The sequence below is a fragment of the Nomascus leucogenys genome, chromosome 15 (assembly GCF_006542625.1).
Source record: "Nomascus leucogenys isolate Asia chromosome 15, Asia_NLE_v1, whole genome shotgun sequence".
NCBI classification, from domain to species: Eukaryota; Metazoa; Chordata; class Mammalia; order Primates; family Hylobatidae; genus Nomascus; species Nomascus leucogenys.
The window spans coordinates 31,621,581-31,638,219 of NC_044395.1; the positions used below are offsets into that span (position 1 = coordinate 31,621,581).

General features: G+C 35.1%; 1 protein-coding gene across 3 annotated transcripts in view; it reads right to left on the reverse strand.

Annotated features, from left to right (window-relative positions):
• Positions 1 to 16,639, reverse strand: part of DYNC2H1 (dynein cytoplasmic 2 heavy chain 1) — a 380,957-nt gene that overhangs the window by 265,539 nt on the left and 98,779 nt on the right. For all 3 annotated transcript variants that reach the window (XM_030828784.1, XM_030828782.1, XM_030828783.1), the window contains exons 48-53: positions 13,466 to 13,596; positions 12,062 to 12,310; positions 11,429 to 11,537; positions 7,494 to 7,607; positions 6,311 to 6,453; positions 1,362 to 1,446 (exon numbers count right to left, since the gene is read on the reverse strand). In XM_030828784.1, coding sequence (XP_030684644.1) covers positions 1,362 to 1,446; positions 6,311 to 6,453; positions 7,494 to 7,607; positions 11,429 to 11,537; positions 12,062 to 12,310; positions 13,466 to 13,596 — 831 coding nt within the window. The remainder of the gene's footprint in view (positions 1 to 1,361; positions 1,447 to 6,310; positions 6,454 to 7,493; positions 7,608 to 11,428; positions 11,538 to 12,061; positions 12,311 to 13,465; positions 13,597 to 16,639) is intronic.

The window sequence follows — 16,639 nt, forward strand, 5'->3', positions numbered from 1 at the left end:
TCAAACACATTATATTCCTCTCACTGACACAATTTGCATCTGTATTCCCGGCCCCAGTGAATGAAATCAATTTGGAATGAATATTCCAAGACAGATCCCAAAAAAACATCCTTGACTCTTTCTTCTTCTTGTCTGCCACACACAGCCATTACATAATCATCAAGTCTCATTTAGATTACCTCCTAAAATCCACCAAGTCCATTCCTTCTTCAATTCTTATTACCTCTTCTTTGGTTTAGGCCTTCATCTTGTCTCTCTTAGATTACTACAACAAACTTCTAAAGTGACGTAATTGCTTTTGGCTTCTCCTATTACCAATCTATTTTCCAATAAGTGAAGAAAGGGATATATAAAGATATTTGTTTCTAAAACAAAACTCTGGTAAAATCTGCTTTTAAATCTCTCAATAATGCCCTATCACCTGCAAGTTAGAATCCAAACTCCTTAGCATAATGCAGAAAGCTCTTCATTACCTGACCATGCCAACCTTTTCCTCCCTCTTCATCTAGTACTTATTTATACATCTTATGTTTCAGCCCTTTAGGCTATTTATAGTTTCATAAAATGCCTGTTTCACTTTTCCAAACCTGTCCCATGTTACTCACTCTAACCAGAATGACTTTCTCAAGCTGCCTGTCTGGGCAATGTCTATTTCCCATAACATCTGCTAGTCTGAAGTTTTACTTTCCAATGTATTTCATATAAACTTCTACCATCACTTATCTTGCTATATCAGAGATTTACGTTTTTATATAACACAATTCTCACTATCACTGGACTATGAGCTACTAAGTGATCTCTAATATCCAGCCCAGTACAGTATAAAACAAGTTCAATAAATATTTGATTATTAGATGGTTAAATAAATAAGTTAATAAGCTATAGTATAAAAATAAAGACCACAATCAAAATTAATTTGAAGAGAAAATAATGAGAATACTATAGCTAAGAAAAGATTAAGCCCATATTCAAAGAATGTCATAAAACTTTTTCATATATAAATTATAGAGTTCTGTGCCATATCTAAGTGATAAGCTAATATGAAAAGTTTAGGGTGCTTGCCAAAGACTCTAAACAATTTAAGTAGGTCCTTCAAATCACTCAGGTCAGAAAAATAATTTTTAAACTTCTTGAACTCTCACAGTAGATATTCTGTTGGGTTCTATGTTAAATGACATAACCATTAATTTAAAAATAAAAAGGGCTTCAAAATTTTGTTTGCATCAGAAGAAATCTAATTTTGTTACATTTAGCATTATTCAAATTTATAATCATGAATCTTTAATGGATCTGTAGCATTAAAAAATGGCAATTATTTCATAAATAAAAACCAGATCAAACTGATTTCATCCAAATACTACCTGAATTTTTTTTCTTTTCTTCTTTTCGTTTTTTATCATTGTATTTTTCTCCACCACCTGTTTCACTGAATAACATTTCAGGTATCTAAAACATAAAAAGAAAATCACTATGAAAAAGTGTAAGTCCCATATCATAAGTTAAAAACCTTTAACACACAAAAAAGTCAGTATTGATTGTACTTTTCTTCTAGGATTCATTCCAGACTAAGAGACAAAAATAACACAGAAATCTTTAGAAGAAATGATTTCCTAGACAACGTTTTGACACATATCAACCATTAACTGATTGCAATCGCACACTGGGAAAAGCTCACTTGAAATGGTGAGACTATAGGAAATGAAGGAAATTACAATTTGGATTGAATTAGAAAATAATCACAATGCCATTTAAAAACATACAATAATAAAAATATTTTATTTGGCATAAAACTAGTAAAATGCCTTCATGGCATAGTGGGGTAGCAAGGATTCTTAGCTTTTTCAAATAAAAACTAAAAGTAAATAAAAATAATTTTATAATCAATAATTTCATAACTGATCATTCTAAAAAGTATATTCTCACTATGGCTGGCATTTTGCCACTATTGTAAATAAGCAAATACAGTTTCATAAGCAGATATCATTATTAAAGATAACCTTACAAGAATGCTACTTTAGAATATACAAAAGAAAGTTTAGTTTCCCGAAAAAAAATTAAAGTAACAACTTTGAAATTTTAAATTAAGCCAAATAGCTTCAATTTCTTTCACCTGATAGAGCTGAAATTACCAGCAAGAGGAAAACACAAGTGATCCTGGTAATTAGGTCAAAAAATCATTTTTTAAATTTCTCAGACTGAAAAAAAAATGTAAGCCAAAAGATGTCTTCATTAATGCAGAGTTTGAATGTACCATAATTCTTGTGACAGAGAGTATGCCTTCACTGATTTCTGACAAAACACTTAAACCTATGTGAGAATATTTTAAACTTATATTTTTAAATCAACGTTAATTTGTTTCTTTGGGAACTCGTTTTCTTTAAAATGGTCTATCCTCAAACAATATCCTAAATTAGCAAAGTCTGCCAGCCTGATTTGCCCCTGTTCCTTCCCTTGAAGTAAAAATGGTACTTTTTAAAGAGTTGAATGGACATAGTAAGCCTATTAATTTGCTTTATTTTCATCTATTACATATTCTCATATATTTCATATATTAACATATTCATAACATAATATATAACATATATTAACATTTTCATACATTAACATATCTAAAACTGATGGATCCTATCAACCCCTTCACACTAACTTTCAATTGCTTCTAGTTGCTTATTAAATAAAATTCAAAGTCATGGCACTTAAACACTTCCCCTCCTTATCTGTCCCCAGTCTAGCTTTTAATGATATTTGCCACTACAATGTTCCACATACCCCGTGCAGCAGCCACATGAACTCTCTATTTCCCAACCACACCATGCAATATCATGTCCTTGAACCACCGGGCCTGCAAGTGAGGTAGTGCCCTCTTGTACTTCATCACTACTTCAAAATCATCCTCACTAAGCTCCCTAAATATCAGGCTAGAGTAACCATTAACCCTCCATGGTGCAGACATCTACCAGTCCAGTCATTTCTTCGTTCCACAAATAATTTTAGCTCTTGGCTCACTGTCACTCCTTCCAACACAATCCTTGTCTTACCTTCTTAATTATTCTCAATTTCAATGTCCATTATAGATAATCCCTCTAATACCCTCACCTCTCAATCCCTTGGACGCCTCTTCTCCTCTTAGCCACCACCCTTTTGTCAGCCACTCACCTACACAGTCAAATCATGAGATTTTTTAATTATCACTAAGTGAAATCCTTCCATAATCTCACTTTCAAACATCCCATTCTTCTATCACTACACTCCTGTCTTCCCAGTTTACTCCCTTCCAACATCAAAATCCTGAAACTCCACGGAAACCTACTATCCACCAATTTGACCACCTCTTCACTGTCATTCACCATCTTCCTATCCTAATTTACCACCTTACCAACTTAAATTCCATGGTAAATCAAAATAATTATATTCTAATAAATATTCTCAACTCTCTGGCCTTCAATTGTTTTGTCATACTCAAGCACCAAAGTCCCAATTCTGGTCAAATCTAAGTAACCACCTACTCAAGGTCTGCACCCATCAGAGCACCTATGGCTTGAGAAAAAAACACAAAACTATGTTGTTTGGCCTCTATTGAACTCTATGATCACTAACCTCAAGTGAATCCTATCATACTCCATTCTCCTAATCCTTTCCCTCTTTCACTCTCCCAAACTACTGTTTTCCATGTCTTCTTGTGTCTCTTTAAGCCTCCAAAGCCTCCTCCCTCGTTCTTTCCCTCAGGGGATAATCTTCCTATTTCGCTAAGAAAACAGAAACAATTAGAAAAGAGCATCCCAAACTTCCCAGTACCATACCTGCCCACCTACCTGGATCTATCCCCCTCTATTCTGCTTTCTTTCCTGTTATCACAAATGATTCCTCCATTCTCATAGGAAACGCCGATCCTTAATTCTTCCATTTGTACACTAGATCCATTTGCTGTGCACGTACTCAGTGATATTATTCTAGCAATTTTTCCCTGTTTTGCATCACATATTTTTTGCTTCCCTATTAAATCATTCTCAACAGCATATGAATATATTATAGTGTGTCCCATCTTTTAAAAAAATAAAAATAAAAAAAACAGGCCCAGGCACGGTAGCTCACGCCTATAATCCTAGCACTTTGGGAGGCCGAGGCAGGAGTTTGAGACCAGCCTAGCCGACATGGTGAAACCTGTCTCTACTAAAAATACAAAAATTAGCCAGGAATGGTGGCAGGCACCTGTAATCTCAGCTACTCGAGAGGCTGAGGCAGAAGAATCGCATGAAGCCAGGAGGCAGAAGTTGCAGTGAGCCGAGATTGCACAACCACACTCCAGCCTGGGCGACAGAGCAAGACACTGTCTTGGAAAATAAAATAAAATAAAATAAAATATTTTTACCCCTCCTTCCTCCAGTTACTGACCCGTTTCTTTCATCCTCTAAACAAAATTCCTTAAAAGAGTGTACCCACATTCATTGTCTCCAATCTTCTCATTCTTCCTGAAACATACTCCAATATGGCTTTTTCCATTACTAACTGCAACTGCTCTATCAAAGTCACCAACGATTTCCACGTTGCTAAATCCAGTGATCAATTCCTAGTCCTTATCTACTTTCATTGTTCATCATACTTTCTTCCTTTGACATGCTATCTTCTTTTGGTTTTTAAAATATAATGTTTGTCTGGTTTTCCTCTTATTTCCCTAGCAGCTTCTTCTCAGTGTCCATTGGTTCTTCCTCTTCATCTCCCCAGTTTCTTAATGTTGAAGTGCCCTAGGGTTCAGTCTTGGATCACTGCTCTCTTTTGTTTATTCTTACTCTCTCATTCATTCTTACAGCTTTAAATACCACCTGCACTCTGATAATTCCTCAAATTTTTTTCTGTATGCCTGACCCCTGGAGCTCCAGGCTTATATTTCCAAATGCCTTCGCAAACTTATAAGTTCAATGTCTGGTATCTCATATTTAACACATCTAAAACTGAAGGCCTCATAGTCTCATCTTAATATGTTCTTCTCACAGTCTCCTCTGTCTCAAATGATGGTCATTTCATCCTTCTAGTTGCTCAAGCCAAAACACTCAGGAGTATCACTGACCCCTCACTTTCTGTTACACTTTATTACAATCTGTCAGCAAATCCTGTTGTTTCTACTGCAAAACATATGCAGAATACAACCACTTCTCACCACCTTACCACTACATCCTTAGCCCAACCTATCCTTTTCTCTCTGGATTACTGCAATCATTTGTAACTGCTCCAACCATTGCCCTCTATAGTCTACTTTCAGCACAGAAACTACAGTAATCCCATTAAAAAGTGAGTCAGAATATTTCTGTGTGAAAGCATCCAAAAGTAAGTTAGTTCTCAGGAAAAGCTGAACTCCTATACAGTGTAGTAGCTTACAAAGCCCCATGCTAACTGGTTTCCTCTTAGTTCTCTGACATCATCTTCGCCCCCTCTCCCCTCAATCACTCTGCTCCAGGTGAAGTGGCCTCTTACTGATCCTCAAAATCATCAGACATGCTCTCTACCCAGGACCTTCACCTAGAAAGCTTTCCCCGCAGATATACCTGAGAAGAATGTAAACACCATGAGGGCAGGGATTTCTCTCTGTTTTTTTTTCCTCTGCTATGTCCTCAACATATATAGAACAGTGGTACTTACTAAGCACCCAATAATTATTTCTTAGTGAATGCCTCTTATTCATGTTGCCTCCTCAAGCTAAATATCTTTCAGTAACTAAAATATTACCTCATCTGTAAACCATGTCTTTTATCTCAAATTACACTCCTTACTCTGAATCACGACAGGCATAAAACTATACTTCTCTTATAGAAAAATAAAGAAATTAGTGATTGAGAATATGAATATCATTTAAAGAAACAATGTTGAAAATTATTACTTATTCAAATGAGGTAAAAATAAGAGGCTTCCAGTTAAGATAGTGTTATGAGTTCACACTTTAACTCATCCCCCTCCAAACACACAGCATAGTGATGATATTTTTTAAGGATTTAAAAATTTTTAATTGTTAAATACTTGCTATGATTTTTTTAAAATCTAGGACAGCCTGTAATAGGCTAGTTAATTAAACCCATAAAATTTTAAAGTATAGTTGTCTCTGGGGTCCTTAATTAAGAACATGATCCTCAATCTAAAATTCTATATTCAACTAAATTATGATGCAAGAGTATGAGGAAAACAGACATTTCCAAACATAAGAGATGTTTGGTGCCATAATTAAGGTGATGTTATAACCAACACCAAAGAGAAGTTGTGAAAATCAATAACTTCAAAAATAAAATGTGCTTTTAAATTTTTTAATATTTGTTAAACTTACTTTCTTCATACTGCTATCGGACCAACCCTCCATCCACAACACCTGGCATTTCTTATGCAAAGCTGGATTACTCTCACAGTTTATCATGAAGTTTGAATTTGCAGAATCCATTATCAAGACAATATGCAAGTTTTGCTGAATTCCTAAGAAATAGATAAGAATAATAATAGAATCAGGCAATCTATACATGGTCTGGGTTAAAGAAATCAAAATTTTCTCAAATGAAATAGTAGGAGCTGTTTCTTAAAATGAGCACAATATAAAACAATATTATGTTATGATTTTTATTTTAGTTAAAAGAACATTTAGAAATTTGTGTATGTGCATGTTAAGAAAAAAGACTCTGAAAAATGTCCACAAAAAATGTAAGTGTCATAATGTCTGGGTGATGTGATTATTGCCTCACTTTTTACTTATTTCAATTTTGGATTTCTACAGTGCATATAAAACTGTTTCTTTATGAATAAAAGGCTAGTTTTTTAAAACTATTAAGTCTGGCACAATCTAAATGGTTCAATATTTCTTTAAGACAGGAGGTACTAAAGTAGCACTAATTTCACCACATGAAACAGAGGCAAGGTAAATATTCCAAAGAACATTACCATACTTTCATCATTCCTGTTTGCTAAAATTTTGCTGAGGTATTGATATGGTTTGGTTCTGTGTCCCTACTCAAATCTCATTTTGTAGCTCCCATAATCTCCATGTGTTGTGGGAGGAACCTGGTGGGAGATGATTGAATCATGGAGCGGGGCGGGTCTTTCCCATGCTATTCTCATGATAGTGAATGGCTCTCATGAGATCTCATGGTTTTAAAAACAGGAGTTTCTCTGCACAAGCCCTCTCTTTGCTTGCTGCCATCCATGTAAGATATGACATGCTCCTCCTTGCCTTCCACCATGATTGTGACGCCTCCCCAGCCATGTGAAACTGAGTCCAATAAACCTCTTTCTTTTGTAAATTGCTCAGTGTCAGGTAAGTCTTTATTAGTAGTGTAAAAACAGACTAATACAGGTGTTTTTATTATAGGCTAGCCTATCCACTAGTTATGTGTTACTTTCTAAAAGCTCCAGAAAAAAGACTTAAGATACTTTTGCAATCTAATGAGAAAATAAGGCAAATTAAATGGTATATATTTCATACAAACCAGTTTGATTTGATTAATGAATTCTATGTCACTTACTATATGTGAAGTAATTGAAGACTGGTCCAAAAAAACCATCTTGTGAAGCTTGATCTTTAAGTGGTAACAGCAAGGGCTCTAATTCTTCAAGAGTATAGAGTCCAGGAACTTCACCTACAGAAAAATATTAGAGTAATTGAAAACATTTTAATAAATAATGCTTTTTCAATTTTTGTATTTAAAAATCTGCTCTTATTCGATCTTTCTTTCCAAAAATACACAAACTTTATTACCTCTAAGTGACTCACAAATCTTTATCTATAGCCATCATTTGATAAAATTCAAACACCTAAGCAAACCACTCAAAATAGTCATACACTAGCCATCTGTCTACCTTTACAGGTTCTTTTTCCATCTTCCTCCATAAGACCTTGTACTCTAGCCTCAATAAACTTGTTTTCCATAAATATAACAAAATATTCTCTCCTCTTGGAATGTATACCTACAGTCATCCTCTGCCCCCTATCATGATACCCAATAAATTCTTATCCTTCAAGATGCTACTTCCCTAACTGCTACGCCCATGAGCCTTTCTTGACTGCCCATATGCTAATTAAACACTCTTTCTCTTTCACATACTATTCAAATATATCAATTTTTAGCACTTATCACATCATTTAATAATGAATTACTTCCTTCTTATCTCCAATTAGACTCTAAATTCCTATGGACAAATATTGGGTAATGTTCAACATTTAACCCTAGAATACTCTTACCTAAGTATCTAGAACAAAAATATGTTTTACATAAATGAATGAATGAACAGATGAACTTGTACTAGAAATCAGAACTGGTCCGTGGCCTGCTACTTAATGCAGGCCAAATCATGATGATGAATAGAATGATGAAAGGCAAATCAAAGTTGATTAAGACTACAACTTTAGTCTTAAAGACAGACTCAAAGATAGAGGGCCTGGAGCACATCTTGTTCACTTCTACAAATTATCATAGTATTTAAAACTTGGCCCTGCATATAAGAGGCATTTAATAAATATTTGTTAAGCCAATATGTTTACAATTCACAAGAAACTATAACATTAGTGAAAAGTCCTTTGCTACACATCCAAAATAATGCATTCATATAGGGCCCATCAAAGTCTGATCCCTACTTTTCTTTAGGTTCAACTAAGAGGCATTAGACCACCCCCACCCCACAAGTTTGTACATAATTGAACACATGCATACATAAATCTGCATTTGTTTTTCTTTAAATTTTAGACATACCAAGATATTTTTGATTCCTTAAATTTAGCAAAAAATGCCAGCTCTACCTGTATATTATACACATTAGGGAATAAGAATTTGAAATAGAAAAAAGAAACCAAGCCTACTGAACACTTCCTCTGAAAATAAAATGCCAAAATTTGACTTGTCATTTTTACAATTATATCTTGGTAATAAAGACCAATTTGTGTTAAAATAATGATTATTGGGTTAGTGCTTATCTGAATGTTTGCTTTCAAAAAAAAAAAATCTGTGTTTCTGGTCTCTTGTCAGCCAAAATGAACAAGGTCTCCATCTAGTGACAACCGAAGCAATACGCAGGAATGTATTCCTTAAAAATCAAAAGATGGAACGCTTTAAGTCCACTCAAGTACTACCACTTTCACTAAGCCATTATCCCTCAACTCTTTAACAGAAATGGATCTACCACTTGTCTAATTAGAGCATCCTGGTCTGTATTTCTCATCTGGGCACTAATGTTTAAATATTACATATTATAAATTAAATGTTTTCTTTAACCAAAGCCGTTAAATTCTGAAGAAAATTTCTCCTCAGAGCACTAGCATGATACAAAGCAAGTATTTATTACAAACTGAGTTGAAAATGAGTTCATATAACTTTGTCCTTTGATCCCCACAGTGATATCATCCATACAATTGAAACTAGTTTTTAAGGTTTATTTTGTACTTAAATAACAAAACACTCTTGATCCAAGTTTAAAACTAAGCTACTTCTTCCCAATCACTAACAGTGATTACTCATAGAAAGATTCTAACAAACTTCATAAATTCTTCAAAAAAAAAGGAAGAAATACAGGAATTCGCAAGCATCCTCCCCAGGAAAACACCAAAAAGTTCAGGTAACACCACAGACAACAGGAGAGTACCACAATTTGCTGGGTACACAGCCACAGCAGAAGAGTAGCAACAGTTCTTAGTTTGGGTTGCAGAGACTCAATTAGGGAGTCACAATAGCCAAATGATACTCCCACCATACCCCAGAGATTTTAATTTAATAGATTTAGGGTAGTAGCAAAGAATTCGTTTTTAGTCGTTGTTGTTGTTGTTGTTGTTTTTAATTATCCTAGTGATTCTAACGTGCAATTAGGGGTGAGAAATGCCGAGGAATATAAATGGACAATGCTTCATGTTATATCTCAGAGGAAAAACAAGACTCGAACCTATCTCAGAGGCAAAATGTGAGTAATGATTTTCAAACCATAGAAATCTTGAAAACATAAAACAATAAATATCTCTACAATCCATAGAATTCCAGATACATAGAGAGCCCACTTAGCCATAAATTTCTAGAGAGTATTTGTATTAAGATAGTCCTCTTTCAAGTGGTATTTTTCTATTATACAGATGCATACTTAAAGTACGTATAAGTTCCTTTTTTCCTTAAAAATAATTTTAATTTCTTCTTTTAAAAAACAAGATTACTGGCCAGACGCGGTGGCTCACATCTGTAATCCCAGCACTTTGGGAGGCCAAGGTGGGAGGATCACCTGAAGTCAGGAGTTCGAGACCATCCTGGCCAACATGGTGAAACCCTGTTTCTACTAAAATTACAAAAATTAGCCAGGCATGGTGGCGCATGCCTGTAATTCCAGCTACTCAGGAGGCTGAGGCAGGAGAATCACTTGAACCTGGGAGGGGGAGGTTGCAGTGAGCCAAGATCGTGTCACTGCACTCCAGCCTGGCAACAGAGCAAGACTCTGCCTCAAAATAAATAAATAAACAAGCAAACAAACAAGATTACTTACTACTTGATTCGTAATATCCAACTGAAGAAGGAGAATGTGCATTTTTCCAGGTTAATGAATGCAACTATATTCCAGACACATGAAGTGTGGGCAATAATCTGTAGAATTATGTGGAATTTCATATATCTGGAGTATATGTATATTCATATATCCATACTAAGGCCATACTATTATATAGTTATACAACCATGCCACTACTGATAGGAAGGTTCTATCAAATGTTTGTGATTATAAATTATACTACCTATTTTCTTACATACTACTTCTTTTATTTCTGTGGGTTAAATTCCAACAGACAATAGAATGGTACATCAAAGAGTATGGCACAGCTTTTAATAAGTCCTAGATGATAATTTTCCCAAAGGTTATAACAGAAACCAGCAAAAGTATATGTAAAAGTCATTTTTTCTGAATATTCACCAATACTCAATATTAACAATTTTTATATGTCTTAAATTATTGGTTTTATAAAAATGGAGTCTCTCAATTCTCCTGCCATGAACATGTTTAACACCATGTCTCCTAAGTAAGAACTATGCCAAAAGTTCTCCAAAACAAAGTAAATTCTGCACAAGATAATTTTACTTGGATAATTTTTTTTTTTTTTTTTGAGACAGAGTCTCGCTGTCACCCAGGCTGGAGTGCAGTGGTGTGATCTAGGCTCACTGCAGGCTCCGCCCCCTGTGGGGTTCACGCCATTCTGCCTCAGCCTCCCGAGTAGCTGGGACTACAGGCGCCCACCACCTCGCCCAGCTAATTTTTTGTATTTTTAGTAGAGTTGGGGTTTCACTGTGTTAGCCAGGATGGTCTGGATCTCCTGACCTCGTGATCTGCCCGCCTCGGCCTCCCAAAGTGCTGGGATTACAGGCGTGAGCCACCGCGCCCGGCCTACTTGGATAATTTTTATGTTATTTTTATTTTCTTTGAAAAGAAACTGTTCACTTGCCTGAAGACAAAAGGCTATTGATCATCTCCAAAAATGTAGGATGTACAAACTGGTAATCCTCAAGAAGTAAAACTACCTGTTGTGCTTCAATTCCTGCAAGTTGCAGCACCTGCAAAATAAGAAAATATTTTTTAGTGCCCTTTAAGTATTTTTGGTACAGTTAAAAATTAACATTTTGTATTTGTATGTAAAGTATGCCAGTATCGTATGTTTATTTATTCATTTATTTCCATTTTAATAATTAAAAATCAAACTTTGGCCATATAATTTGGAAAGTAAATCCAACCCCTAAGTAAATACTAATTATTTTACAGCTAGGCCATTAAAATTAAAACAAGTAGATCATTTTTATCTCTACCCATATATTTCCTATGTAAATTCCATCCTTCTGTTTATCATTCATGTCTGTCTAACATCCCATAACCTGGAGTATCTGGGTCCTAGAAATTCTAATGGTATTCTCTTTCCTGTCTATAGATAAAAATATAATTTTCTAATAATCATGGAAAAAATAATCTAAATTAAAATAAAGACTATATTGTATAACAGAGAACTAAAGGTCTTTAAAGATGTTTAGAATAATAACCAATGTAATTTAAAACCAAATAGAGCAAAAGAGAGTGGGCAACTCACATGTTTGAGATCATTTTTGAACTGTTTCAGTTCATATCCTCTGGAAATCTTTGGAGAAAACAGGACCGCTCCATGCATGTGACTAACTAAAGAAGTGATGGTCCGACGACCTACACCACTGCGTCCTGCTAACAGAAGTGAACCTCCAGGGAAACTCAGCACTCTATCTATCCTAGACATATACTCCAAGACTTCACGGAAAAGTAAAATGTCTAAATTCTGGTTATCTCGTCCATAATGAATAAGACCCTTTTAAAAAAATCAGAATATTTTATAGTTAATATAAGCCCTAATTACATAATAAAAATGTTACTTACCTAGGTTAAAATATTATATTTTTGATACATTCAAGAAAAAAGGTAAAGTGACTACATATCATCTCACACTCAATATTTTATATGTCTGGTAATCCTGGATAAATAAATCGGCACTCTCTAAGGAAAAACTCATGTCAAACAAGTTCAAGGGTCCGGGAAAATCAGTTACTTTTGGTCACTGCTACACTAGTAAAAAGCAGCATGAGATAGCAGGTTAATTATAAAACTTGAAAACTGCTCAAATTTTAATAGTTGTTATGAATCAGTGTGCATAGACCATGAAAAAAATCCCCAAACTCTAGAAACCTAGTGCCTAAAAACTCTTTTGTGAATGTTCTTTCGCATTGCTTGGGAATGAATCAAAAGCTAACACAGGTACCATGCTCTGCCAGGGACTACCTGATAGAGTGCAGGAAAGGAGAAAGAAAATTAGACTTTACATACTTAACAATTTTCAATGCTTCAAAACTTTGCAACATCCATTCCAGGTGAATCAGTTTACCAGACCATGAAAAAACGTTTCCTAATATAAAATCCACACTAACATTCAATATAAATATTAATTTTTAAAGCAATCATTTGCAATACTGTTTCTTCTTCTTGATTATAACTAAACTTTAAAAGAGAAACTCTCTAGGATAGCACTACTCAAAGTTTCAGTGGACCAGCAGCATCAGCATCATCTGGGAGCCTGTTAGACATCTGGACTACCTGGGTCACCTAATGAATCTGACACTTAAGAGGATGAGACCCAGGAATCTGCATATTTTCTGATCTCTACATGACTCTAACGCTCTCTAAAGTTTGACAACCACTGCTCCAGAGTAATTTCCTGATTAATATTAAATCTCATTAATATTTCCAACACACCTTTGCCCAAAATGTATCTTAGCAATTTTACACATATCTATGTAAGTACAGGTGCATCTCGTTACGTCTGCCACAATGGACTAAATTCCAAAAGATAAGAACCAGCTTTGCCTATTCTACAATCTATCATATTCATGCCCTCTAAATCTTTACAATAAATATTTTTAAAAGACTATAATGACCAAATCCCAGTTCCAATTAGTGATTCATATTATACCTTTTTAATAACATCCTTGAGATCAGTAGAGTTTAGTTTTCCAAGTGGTTTTCCATGTGGAGGTAATGGTTGTCCTGGGGCTGCCCTTGCTCCTGAATTATGCCGAGCTCCCCATGTAACATAGAAACTATCTGTGGAAATAAATGATATTTTTGTTTTATATGCATTACTTGTAATGAGAGTTCAACAAATACATTGCTTACTAAACAATTTTTAAGTTAATAATCCAAATAAGAACATCTCCAGAAGGGCAAAGGCAAAATACTTTAAAGTGTACATTGGAAGGTCAATAAAATCAGGTGAAATTCAATGACTGAGACAGGCAAGGTGGCCCATGCCTATAATATCAGCACTTTTGGAGGCCAAGGCAGGAGGATTACTTCAGCCCAGGAGGTCAAGGCCAGCTTAGGCAACATAGCAAGACTCCATCTCTATAAAAAATTTAAAAATTAGCCAGGTGTGGTGGCACGCACCTGTGGTCCTAGCTACGTGGGAAGCTAAGGCAAGAGGATCACTTGAGCCCAGGAGTTTAAGGCTGCTGTGAGCCATGATTGCACCACTGCACTCCAGCCTGGGCAAGAGAGTGAGATCTATCTCAAAAAAATAAATAAATAGAAAAGAAATACAAAGACCTTCAATTGCAATACCAAACTCTACCTGAAAAGTGACTGATGGCACCACTAGTCTATACTCTGCCCCCTTACTTCTTTCTCCTGAAATGAACTGGATTCCTTCTACCTTTCTCCTACTACTCCCCACTGTCTATTCTCAGTTTGTCCCATTTTCCTTCTTCTTCTTCAAAATCTACATAAAATTTGTAAGTTAAAAATAGTTCACTGTTGGACATTTGGGTTGGTTCCAAGTCTTTGCTATTGTGAATAGTGCCACAATAAACATACGTGTGCATGTGTCTTTATAGAAGCATGATTGATAGTCCTTTGGGTATATACCCAGTAATGGGATGGCTGGGTCAAATGGTATTTCTAGTTCTAGATCCCAGGGGAGAGGGGAGGGACAGCATTAGGAGATATACCTAATGCTAAATGACGAGTTAATGGGTGCAGCACACCAACATGGCACATGGATACATATGTAACAAACCTGCACATTTTTCACATGTACCCTAAAACTTAAAGTATAATAATAATAATAATAATAATAATAAACAGCTAATATAATTGGAAAAAAATAGTTCACATAAAATTAGCAAATAAAACAATCTCAAAACTCTCCTTGAGAAAGGACATGGATGTATTAATACCAAAAAGAGCCCTAATGTTTAAAAAAAAAAAAACTGACCAAATTTTAATTAGAAAACAAAAATCCCCCAAACTTCCCTTAAATCTACCTATAGCAATGTTCCTGTTACCATACAAGGAAAGTCTATTCACCATTCTATTGAACTTTCTCCTTCCCAACTCTTCTGGGAGACTGTTCCACCAAGCATCCTTGTCACATGCTCAGTTCTACACTCCCCTAAAATAACAACCTTACCTTCCCTAGACCCAAGCTACCTCATGTTCTCCCTACTTTCACCATCACATTTTTTACATTATTTTCTATCTGTACAGGCTACTATACTAAAACTCTTATTTGGGAACAATAATACAGTCATAATCTCCAAATCTAAATCTTCTTTGCAATCATTATCCCAACATGACCTTTGTGCATCTCTTCTTTTGCACTTGCATTTATATAACCCTACTTATCACGCCACAACTACCAGTCCTTTTCAGTTTTCTGCTTTATCCCTTATATACTGATACTCCCTAGGGTCCAATTTCAGCCTTCTAGTCTTTTAATTCCAAAATTCTCCCCGAATCATTTAATCTTTTTTTGTCAGTTAAATTATCAACAATTTATATACCAAAAACTCACGAACTACTTATCTTTAGGCAAAACTCCTATGTTCTGGGCTAGTCCTGTATTTCCAATTGCTTAACAGACATATAATTCATGCATTCATTGGCTCAATACTTACCTATTGAGCACCTGTGTTTAAACAAGGTACTTTCTGCCTGAGATAAGTATTGAGTAAGACAAACATGATTCCTACCCTCATAAATGATCAACTCTATGTAGATTTCCAAAAGACATGAAGAAACATTGCAAATATTCAAAGCACATGTACAAAAACTGAACTATTATCCTCACATCTCATCATTTCTCACTTGGACTATTGCAGTAGGCTCTTACCTTGTATCCCTGCTATAAGTTTCTGCCTCCTCAAGTACATCCTCACTACTAACTAGCATAACACATACAAAAACAAAACCTGATTATGCCACACCACTGCAATATCACATATAGCTTTCCACTTCCTAAAACAAAACAAAACACCAAACTCCTTGTGATGGCCCTCTACAATCCGGCTTCACTGATTGCTTGAATCTTCTCTCTCTCTCTACACTATATACTCTAGTTTTCTCAAGCCTCTGTTTCTTTGCACATTGTTTTTCCCTTGTCTGGAATATCCTTCGCTTACTATATTCATCCTTTAAAACACAGTTTGAGCACTTACAATTGTTTTAACAAATTTAAAACTTAGGTATAAGTTAGGTATAAATCTAACTTAACATGTATAATACTTGAATGCTAAAAACCACACAACACTAATGAAAGAAAGCAAAGATCTAAATAAATAGAGGGATTAGATAAATGAAGAAAATGGGAAGACTCAACAGAGAAAAGATGTCAATTCTCCCCAAACCAATATACTGATTTAAGCGATTCCTATCAGAATCTCAGCAACATTGTTTATGGATTCAGAAAAGATTATTCTAAAATCTATATGAAAAGACCAAGAAACAGAAATAGCTAAAACAATTTTGAGAAAGAAGTCTAAAGTAGGAAGAATCAGTCTAAACCAATTTCACAACTTATATAGTAGCTAATCAAGACAGTGTGGTACTGGCGGAAGGACAGATACATACATCAATGGAGAACCCAGAAATAGACCCATGTTACCAATTTTTGACAAAGCTGCAAAAGCAATTCAGGCAGAAAGATAGCCTTTTCAACAAACGATGCTGGAGTAAATAAACATCCATAGGCAGAAAAATAAACCTTGACCTAAGTCTCATTCACTATACAGAAATTGACTCACAATGGACCGCTGACTCAAATGTAAAACATAAAACTATAAACTTTTAAGGAAAACTTAGGAGAAAATCT